The sequence below is a fragment of the Colossoma macropomum genome, unplaced genomic scaffold (genome assembly GCF_904425465.1).
Source record: "Colossoma macropomum unplaced genomic scaffold, Colossoma_macropomum, whole genome shotgun sequence".
NCBI classification, from domain to species: domain Eukaryota; kingdom Metazoa; phylum Chordata; class Actinopteri; order Characiformes; family Serrasalmidae; genus Colossoma; species Colossoma macropomum.
The window spans coordinates 4654155-4667841 of record NW_023494810.1 but is presented as its reverse complement, the minus strand read 5'-3'; the positions used below and the strand labels follow the sequence as shown (position 1 = coordinate 4667841).

The following is a 13687-nucleotide window of genomic DNA, read 5'->3' as shown; positions in this document are numbered from 1 at the left end:
ATTGGGCTGTAGAGCAGTGGAGCTGCATTCTCTAGAGTGATGGAGATCCATCCAATATATGTGGGATGAGCTGGAGAGCTTTTTCTGATCCAGAACTGACCATCCAACATCAGTCCCTTACCACACTAATGCTCTTGTGGCTGCATGCAATCAAATCCTCACAGCAATGTTCCGACATCTAGTGCTAAGTTTTCCCAGCAGAGCTTTAGAGAATTTACAATGAATTGCCATTAATAACTGTAACTTTAAAGGGTTAACAGACAGATTATTCATGTTTTTATGACCATATACCTCCGTGCTACTTCAAGGCCACGTTCACCCAAATAGTCTGTTTCCCTAACAAATCGTTATTCATGCATCTGTTTATTATCACATTATTTTGAGGTCAAGCGCTGGTCAAGCAAAGGATGGGACTTTTAATGTGCATTTTTGGTGAATGTTATGAGCTCATTTTGGATGAATAAATCCCGAGAAACACAGCATAGTCCAGTCTAATGGCTAAGCAGGCCGCTCCTCCTCATATCCAAGCACCGAGGCGCTCTCCCGCTTTCTTTTCTCCCTCATTTTTGGGGGGGTTTAGCTGTATCAGGTGTGCACACTTCTGTAATATCTGTAATTGCCTTCCAGCCACCAGCAAGCAGGATGTGAAATTAATTTGGTGCCAGCTTTTCTTTTTTCTTTTTTCTTTTTCTCAGTAGGAGAAAAAAAGAAGCCTAGACATCAAGAGCTTTAAACGGCTTCAGCTATCTGCGCATCACGTTATTAGGTCAATTAATTGAGATGCTTTAATCATTAATTCATGAGACGCCAAACAGAAACATCTCGGCTGAACTTGTGAACTCGCTCTTTTTTCTCTCCACAGAACATCGGCCATCAAAAACTGCAGGCTTTTACTGAATATTCTGTATTTTCCCCTCAGCCGGATCCGAGTCTCTGCTTTTTCATTTCTTGAGCTGCTGTAAAAAAATGGGGCGTTGTTTCGTAATCGCTTTTTCAGTGTGTCTGTCCATGCATTTTCCATGCTTTTCTCTGTTTGTCTCTTTTCTTCTCATCCCTTTTTGTTGTTTTCTATTGCAATCGCACGGGAAGCAAAGGGGCTAAGGGTAAAGAAGGGTAACTTATAGTTATTTAACAAAGGGAGTAATTCATGAACGCGTGGCGTAACTGCTTCTACTTGTTGGCTGTGAATTTTGAAGCAAATAAAGTCGTCGAGATCTTTTTTTATGAATAGATTTCTTTTCTTCATCTGTAATAGTCATGTGGAATAAAGTGAGATCAAGTAGAAATGCAGCCCGCCAGATGTTTTCAAAGGACCTTTTTTTTGTGCAGGTTAATACAAGAGTTCCACAAAACGTTAACAGAATAAGGTCGGGATGAAACAACCACGAGTTATTTACAATTACCAGCTTGCTTTTCAGGCTCAGCAGAGCTCTTCATGTTTCCCTTTTGTTGTTGCGGCTAACTTGATTGGGATGAAGTGATTCTTTTAACCCATTACACACTAAGACTCATATTTGGAGCCACCCTTTAATTCCTCACTCTCTTGACTAACATTATATATCGCTGCTGTCGGAACAAAACATCATATCTCCAAAATGGTAACTTTACAGGAGGAGGAAAAAACCTACTTTACTTTTAATGTAAGTCAATGGAACCCAATGTTTTTCTAAGTCATTTTGGGATGTTTCTTTTAGTCCATTCTTCATAAAATTTTCACACGACGTAAAGGCCCACAGGCATTTTCAGATTATGTCAAAAACTGAAAAACGCCAAAAATGGAGATACAAGGTTTTCTTCCGACCACAGCAATAATATGCTAACTTATTCACTAATTTCATTTAGTAGAAAAGCTGATGCATTGAATTGACTCAAATGTGTACATAATTTTAACATGAAAAAAAAAATAATGAATCTCGTTCATTTGATTCATTGGTTGTTGTCAAATATTTGACTTCAATAAAACCAGTACCAGTTAAAATGCTATTTACAGCAGAGGAGTCCAAGCTATTTTCAAAGAGGGCCAGATCATACCAAATACTCAAGGGCTGAAATATTATTCACATATCGCTGTTGGTGGAAGAAAACCTCGTTTCTCCAAAATGGTGACTTTACAGGAGAAGGAAAAAACCTACTTTACTTTTAATGTAAGTCAATGGAACCGGAATTTTTTCCACGTCATTTTGGGTCATTTCTTTTGGTCTATTCATCATGAAATTTCCACACAATGTAAAGGGCAACAGGCATTTTCAAACTCTGCTAAAAAGTGAAAAACAACAGAAATGGAGATACGAGGTTTGGTTCTGTCAGCAGTGAAATGATTCAAAATATTCTGTTTTCAGAATATTCAGAATATCAGCACATATGATCTGAGCTTTCCTATCACTGTGTAAAAGATGCATGAGGCTTCTTTTATTGTTGGATTGCTCAGAGCAATTTGGATGTAAAATAAATTTAATTGTAAATAACAATAAAACATGTTTAATATATTATATTCCTATTCAAGTGTTTTTTAGACAAACTAAACAAAAATCGATATATTTTTAATTTTTATTCAATCACATTAGAGAACAAAGGCTCTTAAACTTTAGCTAACTTTGTTACCACAATGCAGTGCGTTACACTGTATTTTTATGGTAGCCTGCTGCTGCCACCATCAGCTGAAAGGAAAAACTGCATATTGGCAATGGGCTAATTAAACTCCATCCTCAGGCCACTAAACGATCTGAATAATACGCTTTTAGATTAATAACAGAATAAGCCTGCAGTTTATGGTGTTACAGCAGAATCAGTTTTCACATTCCTGACTAATGCAATAACTGAGTGTGTTTACATACACTCAATAATCCGATCAGATTTCTGCAGTTATCTGATTATTCAAATGGTCATGTAAACATCATACTCTGATCTAGAAATCTGATTAAGAAATCTGATAAAGAGGCTGGATTTTAGCTCAGTAACCAGATTTCTCAGTGCTTTTAAACTCTTACTCTGATTTCTTTCGGATTTCTCAGTCTGCACGGGAGAACAGACAGCAGTACCGCAAATAAGTGAGCAGTGTAGCCACGAGACGCAGCAAAACACTTTTGGGGCAGCGCTGAAACCAAATACGAAATGAAGGATTTAAATATTCTTCATCTTCTAGATGATGTATGTTTACATTTTCAGGTAAAGTGGAACGAGGTTTAGAAAAAGCCGCAGCATGAAGTTTGAGTTTTATGCTACGTTTACATCACGTCTTCTTCTGTGAGTTTACTGGCTGGTTGCAAAGCAGGAATCTGATTACTGTCTGACTCATGTAGACCCGGAGTTTCCCCATTATCTGATTACTCAAGTGCATGTAAACATGTTGATCGAGTTACTGATAAAATCTGATTTTCTGCAGTTATCAGATTATTAAGTGCATGTAAATGCACTCAATGAGGTGCAAACAAAGTCAGAGTGGTTAAATATGGTTCACAGTAGAAAAACTTACCACCTCAGATTTCTTTACAGTGGTGGTGATGGGAACCAGGGGATGTGATGCCACCAACACATATCTAGTCATTTTATATACCATCCCATGAACAGTGAACTTCCGTCTTTTTAATATGCTGATAATTGCTAAATATGAAAGAATAAGTTTTCTTTAGAGACCAGTTTGTCTTTGAATACCGTAAATATACTTCTCCACTTTGAACGTAAAAATAAATAAATAAAAAATAAAAAATGTGTTTCACTGCTGTCGGAACAAAACCTCAAATTTCCATTTTTGACATTTTTCAGTTTTTGACATAATTTGCATGTAGTTCTTTATATTGTATGTAAATTCCATGATGATTGGAGCAAAAGAAATGGCTCAAAATAACCAGGAAAAAAGTCTGGTTCCATTGACTTACATTAAAAGTAAAGTGGGTTTTTTCCTTCTCCTGTAAAGTTGTCATTTTGGAGAAATGAGGTTTTGTTCTGACAGCAGAACGGAGCATTTCACATCACACCGCTCTGATTGACTGTTTACATGTTAACCATTTAATATGTATGAGCCTTTAATGCAGAGGTTCTCACTGACTCAGGAATGAGCTGACGGGTTGTATGAGACACCAGAATGTGCAGGAAACTCCAGGCAGGGTGCCTCAAAAATATGAACCATCACACTGCTGTTGGTCTGTCTTGTTACGGAACTAAACAAATTGAATCAGCTGTGTTGTTCCAGTGAAATAATATTGACTCAATAGCCATTTAAATGGTCAATGCAATCTTAGTGAGTAAAGCTGATTTTCCACTGGCTCCTGGACGCAACTATTTGCACATTATTTTACTTGTTTTACTGACCATCTTCCCTCATGACCGTCTGGTTATCATTGTTGGCTGTTAGAGCAGGCGACCATGTGCCCAGCTGCTGAGCATTAGGTATAGTGCAGTAATTAACCCATTAATGCTAATTATTAGTATTAAGGATATGTTACATTAGGAATGTGCTGTTAAATGGCTATTCAATAAACAAAACATTCTTACTTTGACCACTTCAGGTTGCTATAATTATATTTGTAACCAGAAATATTCACAAATCTGTTGCAATCATAACAGTGCTGTAACTGGCTTTTTTATTAATTTCATTATCATTATTTTTGATATAAAATTGCCCCAGCAATAGAAACTTGGATCATTACAAGCACATCAGTATCATTGCAATTATTAAAATCATATATTTCTAACCAAAAGAGAGAGGCAAGTGCCGGAATCAAAATAAAAACATGTATCTAGAACCTATACGAGACTTATTAAACAACTGAAACACATAGTGCACATGTTGATGTATCTAGAATCTATATGAGACTTATAAAACAATTAAAACACATAGTGTGCATATTGATGTATCTAGAACCTATTTATGAGACTTATTGAACAATTAAAACAGTGCACATATTGATGTATCTAGAATCTATATATGAGACTTATTACATAATTACAACCTGTATTATGTGCATATTGATGTATCTAGAACCTATATATGAGATTTCTTAAACAATTAAAACAGTGCACGTATTGATGTATCTAGAATCTATGTATGAGACTTATATATTGTGTGCATATTGATGTATCTAGAACTTATATATGAGATTTCTTAAACAATTAAAACACAGTGCACATATTGATGTATCTAGAATCTATTTATGAGACTTATTAAATAATTACAACATGTATTGTGTGCATATTGAGCTATCTAGAACTTATATATGAGATTTCTTAAACAATTGAAACAGTGCACATATTGATGTATCTAGAATCTATTTATGAGACTTATTAAACAATAGAAACACATGCAGTGCACATATTGACATATCTAGAACCAATATATGAGATTTTTTTAAACAATTGAAACAAAGTGCACACATTGCTGTATCTAAAACATATAGGTTAGACTTATTAAACAACTGAAACATAAAGTGCACATATTAATGTATCTAGAACCTATATTTGAGACTTATTCATTGAAACACATGACACATATCGATGTATCTGAAGCCTTTATATGAGATTTATTAAACAAATTAAACACATATCCTGCACATATTGATGTATCTAGAACCTGAATATGAGACTCAATAAACAAATGAAACACATGGACATATTGACTTATTAATGAATTGAAACACGCACAGAGCAGATACAGCGTAATGTCTGTTGAAAATGTACTGAGCTGCTTGTCTATTCAAGTCTATTCAGATGCTGAATTAACCAAGAACAGTGAAGTGTCTGACTGACGTTCTGCTGTTAAAACACCTCCTTACGCTTACAGTTTGCCTCTGACGCTAAAACAGTTCTATTATCAGCTTCCTTTACTTCATTACCGTTTGCACTCACAGATCTCAGGTCTGTCTGCTCTATGTAGCCGTTGAACAGAGTGCTGAGAGAGAGAGTCATGCAATGACAGAAAAAGAACGGCACCTTTTCCACTTTAATACCTTCAGAGTGAGACTCTGAAGTACCAACCAGACAGCAGAGCTCAAAACCGGACTCTCTGGTCCAAAACTGGACACCTGGCTACCTTCGCTAATCCTACGTAGGTGTCACACAGTCACAGAAGAACATCTTTGGATGTAAACACTTTTTTCTAGGTTTAACAAAGTACATAAACCTTCTAGACCTACAACCCCAGCCAGCTATTGCTAAAAAAATTAGACAAAATGTGGCAAAAATGTCATATCATAGTACTTCAATGTATTTTTAACAATGCACAACATAAATCACATTATTTCTTGCTTTTTCTGAGATTTCATAAGTGTAATAATAATAATAATAATAAGCCAAAATACAACCTGTAGTGCTGCATATATAAAATACTATCAGGCTACTACTACTACTACCACTACTACTACTACTACTACTACTACTACTACTACTACCACTACTACTACTACTACTACTAATAATAATAATAATAATAATCATCATCATCATCATAATCATAATAATAAACTAGTTATAACTACACTGATTTTTTTCAGTGTTTCACATACTGCACTGCACTAATTCCAACTTATCAGGCCTGATTTTGCTGACTTTGTAATAAACCATGCCGTTAGTCAGTGTTCTTTAAGCCCTGACGATATCCATGCTCAGAAAAGCATATTGCGACATAACTTTTCACAATAACAATAAAGTATTTTCATACTGCCCAGCCTCAGCTACAGCCTCAGCTACAGCCTCTGCTACAGTAGAAGCTGGCATTGTCATACATTATCACAGGTATTCTGCTTACTTCACCCCCCTCTGAACATCCTTCACAGTGTTGAACATTAGAAAAGTGGGGCTGTCTCAGTCTGTCGCAGTGACGAAACATGAAAGACGCTGACTGTATACGGACCGCATTTCCCATGAGTCTGTGCGCAGGGACATCGGACAATATCACAGATCTTCTCTGTTTAAGCCTTAGTGGTTTTAAAATGACGCGATTCAAAAAACACATTTATTCGGTCAAATTTAACAACATATTTGGAGGCGCTGAGAGCTTTAAAACAGTAAATCCACTTCTGTGCATAGATAAAGTTAAATCTATTAAACATGTTGCTTCCTTTTACTTTCATTAGTGGAGAATAACTGTATGCGTAATACATAACACGATCAATCTCATCAATTATTAATAGATCGTTTACTCAAATCACTGTTGTGTAATTTATTTGAATTCACTGACTACTCAGTCTAAGAAGCTCAGGAATGCACATAGGGGCCTTTATGCTATCTGCTATTCATTGCTGTATTCTTGTTTTGCTTTTATATCAAACTCAAATAAATATTTAATTACAAAATAAAAGTAGCCAAGAAGCTACTTAACATGGTTGCACTGAACCACTTGACAGTATTATTTTTGGACTGTTATTGACAACCACTGTCTACAGCCAGAGACATTAACCCCTATAAACTGCAGGCTTATTAATCAGCTATTAATACTAATATTAAGAATTATCATTCAGTAGCTGCTATGAATAATTTGGCACCTACTATAGTGTTCAAATATTTGTCAGTTTAAACTAAAACAATGTCATTCGGCCTCTATTTGTCTGCCTTTGCCTCTCTATTATTATATTCTTGGCACCATTTCACGTATTTATTATTATTTTTTTTTTTTATTATTATTTATGGTGAAATAAATAATATTGACAATAATTGTCTTGTTATCAAAGGTCTTCTTATATATGTTTGATGTTTATTTATGTGTGAATGATGCTAAATAAAATATTATTATTGTTATTATTATCATTATTATTATTATTATTATTATTATCTCTTTTTCTATCTCTCTCTCCTTCTTTCTGTTCCTCTCTCTCTCTCTCTCCCTGGCCTCGCTCGCCCTCCTCACGCTGTATCGAGCTGAGTTGTGTGTGCAAACAGGCACGCGATGTGTGAGATCACTTTAGCGTGGCCCACTGGAAGATCCCGTGACAGCGGCTGCTCTCTCTAACACGCAAGCCTCTCTCGCTCTCCCAGTCTCTCTGTCTGAGAGAGCAGCAGGGAGATGGAGACACGCTAGAGCTGGAGATGGAGGGCAAAATCACATCAGATCTGCTAGCACTGACCCCGCAAAGAAGCAAAATAGCAGTGACCCAGCAGTGCAGTGTAGTCAGAAATAGAGGGTAACGTATGACCAGGTTAAGATCCTTTAATGCCAGCATAGATCGTTACATAATCACAGGTTGTTAAGGTAAAAGAGCTCCCAGCAGTTCTACGTTATAATGGCAGCATGGCTTGCATGTTTCACAGTTCACAGCTGTGTAGAATCAGCTTTCAGTGCTACTTCTTTACTTTGAGTCAAGGGCAGTTTACTACTTATGAAATATAATGTACAAATATACCAGTTTATTTACACATGGACCAGCATTCAAAAGTTTGGAATCACTGTTTTCAAAAAATCTGTCAAAAAACAATGTACAACCCTGTGCAAAAGTTTGTGCACCCCTGGTCAAATGACGTTTTGTTGATTTTCTACGTGAAAATAAGTCAACACGTCCTTTATAGAGACACACTTACTAACACACGATATCTATTTATTTACTGGGTTTAACATATTATAAAATAAATAAAAAACATATAAAATGCACCATCTCTTTTATACAGGCCATATTTTATGTTTTATTTTTGTTTCCAAATTGTTAAATTCAAATAAACAGTAGTCACACATTAAAATATGCAGAAGTGTGCAGAGGGTGTGTTTACTTATTTTCACTTAGAGAATCAACAAAACATGACATTTGACTAGGTGTGCACAAACTTTTGCACACAACTGTAGAAAGTGTACAAAATGATTCTATTGTGATGCTGCTACTCTACAACTTCACAGATTTTAAATCCTTTGTAGGAAGTTGTAAAAAAAAGAAATGTGTAATTGCACAATTGAAATATGCTATACATTTTAAACAATTTGAAAAATTTCAATATTTGTTCCCATAGTATTATTAAAAGTGTACAGTACCATTAAAAGTTTGAAATTACTTGTTGTCACTTGTAATAATACAAAGAATTATGTTATAGAAAAATGTATAAAATGATTCAAATACTAATATAACAATTTGAATATGTGATATTAATACTGATACAAATTCTCAAGTTTCAAATCATTTTCAAAAATAGAAATTTTAGATGTGCCCAGAATGAAGAACAGAGCTGTAGATGATTCTAAAATGAGTGAGAAAGCTGTAGAATGTAGAAAATAACTATAGTAAGTAAAAATAAATGATCAGAGTATTTGATTTATCTTTTAATAACATCTTGTTGCTCCCAGACAGTGTAAACATTAATGTTGAATAAAATCTGGAAATGCCTTCTGCTGCCTACTTTATAGCATTTTGTATAGTGTGCTGTTTAAGTAATTATTGAATAAAAAAAAAAACCAATTTATTATATAATAAGTGATTCCAAACATTTGAACAGTAGTGTACAAAGTTTTTTCGGTACATATTTTTAATCTATTTCTGTATTTTGTGCTCAGCTCATGTGTAGGGTACATTTATACCCTGGTACATTTATAAAGACCTGCTTATGTTTTTATATGGTTACATATTTTTTCCTTTATTTTTATTCCATTTTATTTGCTTAGATACTTTGGAGATCATTCATGCTGTTGTACTGCTTCAATTTCTGGCCAGTGTTGTGTCAAAATTTCACTGCTAACTATGTGAACATCTTACAGGTCAGTGTGAATTTTAAGGGAATATATTGTTGCTGTTGAAATAAACCTTGTAGCTCCAATGTGGTCACTTTTTAGATGACCGAAAAAAATGTCTTAACTTTAATGCACATTAATGCACACAGATTCCATCCCAAGTCATTCTGAACTGTGGTCTATTCATTATGAAATGTTTGCACAACGTTAAGGGCAGCAGGAATTTTCAAAAAGCATAAAAATGTAAAAAATGAACAGCAAAAAAAAAAAGAGAAAGAGAAAGAAATTTATGTAGTTTGATGTTGGCAACGATATGTACATCCTAGAGCTTTCTCATGAGTATACAGCATATACGGTGGGGTTCCAAAGCCTGAGACCCCTTAAAAATCTTGAAATAGTTTTAGAATTTTAGAAATTTTTATCAAAGAAAATTAAAGACAAGCAAAATAAGAGAGAAATATTTAAGATTCTGTTCTATTTTTAAGGTTGTGATTAAACTGAAGCAAATTTGTGACATGTTAAGGTTTTTTTTTTAGTCCCATGTCTTCCATTGACGAACATGTTCAGGTGACTCTTGGATGGATTTATTCAACTCATCAGAGGCTTTGGCATAAACTTCTGAAGTCCAAAACTGGGACAAACCAAACACTGAGAAATATTAAGAAGTTCTGAAATGTTTGTAAATTCAGAAACTCATCAAATTTCACTAAAACCATGAAAAGATTGTAGTAAATTAGAAAAAGATGCAAAGTAGAGGCATTTTCTCTCACGGCCCCAGGTTCTCTTGGTCCTTTGGACTCCACTGTACCTGCGTCTCACGCAGACTGTATTTCTGTAAGACCCGTGGCCGGGACAGAATTATGTAATCCATTCATGAGAATTACAGTCGTGTGCAAAAGTTTGAAAACCCCCAGTTAAATGATAAATATTAGTGAAAATCATCCTCTACACAGTGCACATTTTTTATTTATTTGAGTTTAAAATATTTAAAAAACATTTAAAATATAAAATGTGCTATAACTTTTGCACAGGTCACATTTTATGTTTTTGTTTTCCCCAATATGAATATATTTGATTTAGCAAATAAAGATTAATTGTGCATTAAAATTTGCAGTGTTCTCTGTAGAGGATGTGTTAACTTTTTTTGCTTATCCTGTCAGAAAATAAGTTTCTGTGCAGGTAAATTTTTCATTCATCAAGGTAAAAACAATGTAAATGTTCCCTCAAAGGTACAACAGTGGTTTTAAGGTCTGATTGTGAACCTTAAATAAGTTTTTCCAGGTGAAAAGTTCGTATTTGTACCTTTTCATAACCGAATGATTTAAAACAGAACAATAAAATAAAAGCCTGGAGACGAGACGGGGTGTGTGGAGTCAGTACAGCTTAGAGAATATAATATCAGTGGATTAAGGTACAGTTATGCTCCCTGATTAAAGGTACTGAGATGTATCCTTGAGGGTCCCACCCCAGTAACCAGAGGGGGACTGTTTCATACCTTTATTTCTGAGAGTGTAGAAAATCAACAAAGCATGTCATTTGACCTGGGGTGCCCAAGCTTTTGCACACAGCTGTATAAAAGCTGTACAGTAGAGCTGTTTGGATGGTTCAACGCTGCAGCTTTGACATATTTAAGTCCCACCATCTTTACTGTGCTTCTGATCAGCCATCGAGTAATAAACAGAGATCAGTACGGGGGGCCGGAGGTGTGCGTGTGTTCTCGGTGAATGGTCTGCGATGAACCCTCAGCCTGCTGCTGTGTGTGTCCTGTGCCGCTGTAACCGGCCTAAAGGTTCAGTCTGTGTTTGTGTCCTGACCTGCACAGGCGCATGCACACACTCCGATCGCGAAACGAAAACAAAAAGCGCATCTCTAACTGTGGAACGCGTCCAGCTCACACTGCTCCAGGGAAACTTATTCATGCGCTCAGGCAGTCATGCATGCAGGTTTTGCCACTGGATACTCATTGCATTTAAAGTGCTGTTATGTCCCCCTTCATACACACAGTGAAGAGATACAGGCCTCCTGCACTGAGGTGATGTTTAGTGGACACTGGACATGTGCCAGTATTTAATAATAGGTTATAGTGACTATTTAACACATATTATTATGGACATAAATATATACATCACTGCATTTTAGACAAATAAATTGCAATTTCTGCACGTTTTTAGATACACAGAGCAGAGCTGGTCTAACAAGGTCTCACTTCGCTGTCACTTTGTGATCCCATGCTTTATTTGATGTTTGTACAGTTGTTTTAATGTACTATTCGTCTGAGCACCTTCACAGCTCTCGGTAAAGGAGGGCCTACCACCTGCCCCCATGACATGATGCCTAATATAAAACATGATTTGAGAAAAGAATGAAGACTGTGTTATTATACCAACTGACAGAACTGTGTACCAAACAATACATTATTGCTATTTTAAAAAATGACTTTTGCAACACTGTATGTGTATGGCTTCCAAAACTAGAGTTCAAAAACTAATGAAAAGATATACAGAAAATGTGACTCCTAGCAACCACCTGGGAGACCTGAGACACCAAAACTGCCCCCACCAGATAAACAGCACTTTCATCTCTGAGAGAGAGGAGAAAATCAAGCTGCTTCAGATCTGAAAACATCCACAGGTGTTTCTGTCCATCCTTCCACTGTGAGAAGACGACTCAGCGCTATGGGTCTGAAAGGATGGGCAGCTGTCCTGTGGTATTGAGAAACAAGAATAGACAAAAAGGACACTGGACTGGCCACCCCAACGTGTTTGGGGTTCTCTTGGATCGTGAGAAGCTGAGAATGCAACCAACTTCTAAGACTGAACTTTGGAGGTGTTGATAGCTCAGGTGTGCTGGTGTTGGAAATGAACCATGTGATGGCTGGAGGTGTTCAGGAGAAACACAGAACCAAACTTTGTTCTTCCAGCTACCTCAAAAGATATCAAGGTTTTTGAAAAGAAAATATATTTATGTTTATTTGCATTTATCCTAGTGTGGTATATTGTTTTTACGAACACTAGCACACGTTTTGCCAGATTAAATCTGGGACTTTTGTACAGTACTGTATGTTTTCTGACACAAAAAATTTATGAATAACTTGTACTTAAAGGCCGTTTTGACTGAAAATGAAAAGAAGGTTGGTTTTGCATATATATATATATATATATATGTATATATATATATATATATATATATATATATATATATATATATATATATATGCTCTGACTAGACTGCACACACATACACACACACTGATGCATACCCACACACTCAGATTAGACACACACCTCCCTGAAGTTTTGATGCTGGACCACACGGTGCATTAAAAGTGCCAATGCGCCCCTCATACATACACACACACACACACATACACACACAAACACACACACACACACCCATTTACACACATGCTCAACATGCCACTATCTGTGCTATAAGCAAAAATCCATACACATCCACACAACACCCATCTCTGATAAATGAAGTCGTACCTTCATTGTTGGACGAGGCTCTGGAGCCCAGCACCTGTAAGGATATAGTCCACAGGACGAGAGGCAGCAGCCCTGGATCTGATGCCATCGTGCTAATGTGGAGAGAACCTCTCTCTCCCTCTCTCTCTCTCTCTCTGCCTCTCCCTCGCTCCCTCTCTCTTGCTCTCTGCCAACGGAGAAAGCGGAGCGCAGGAACTCAGAGCGCATTCGGCTGACTTCAAAACTGCCTGCCTGCGCTGGGGGAACATGCAGCGCCGGCAGGCTGAGGGGGCGGGGCCAGCCCTGTCCGTCAGCACTCGGCAGCCAATTACAGCACACGGCTTGGCACATGCACAAGTGAAACAGTGGAGCACTGAAATCCCCCACCTCTTCTGTCTCAGCTACACATATGTTAGTATGGATTTATATCCATAAGTTTATTGATCGTAACATAACAAAAGGCTTTCTGTTGAGAATACATGTCATAATAGATTTCCGTTTATGTTTGAGGACTTCATCTACATGCAAATGTCCAGCTAGGTATGCATATTTTATGCACATTGTGCATGACTATATGCCATTC

At 36.5% G+C, this 13687-nt stretch overlaps 1 protein-coding gene across 1 annotated transcript in view; it reads right to left on the bottom strand.

Moving 5' to 3' along the window:
- The window catches only part of epha8 (eph receptor A8), a 158256-nt gene extending 144929 nt beyond the window's left edge, over positions 1 to 13327 (bottom strand). Inside the window, exon 1 of the mRNA XM_036559745.1 lies at positions 13126 to 13327. Within this exon, the coding sequence (XP_036415638.1) occupies positions 13126 to 13213 (88 nt within the window). The 5' untranslated portion in view covers positions 13214 to 13327. The remainder of the gene's footprint in view (positions 1 to 13125) is intronic.
- Between the last annotated feature and the right edge of the window lie 360 nt (positions 13328 to 13687).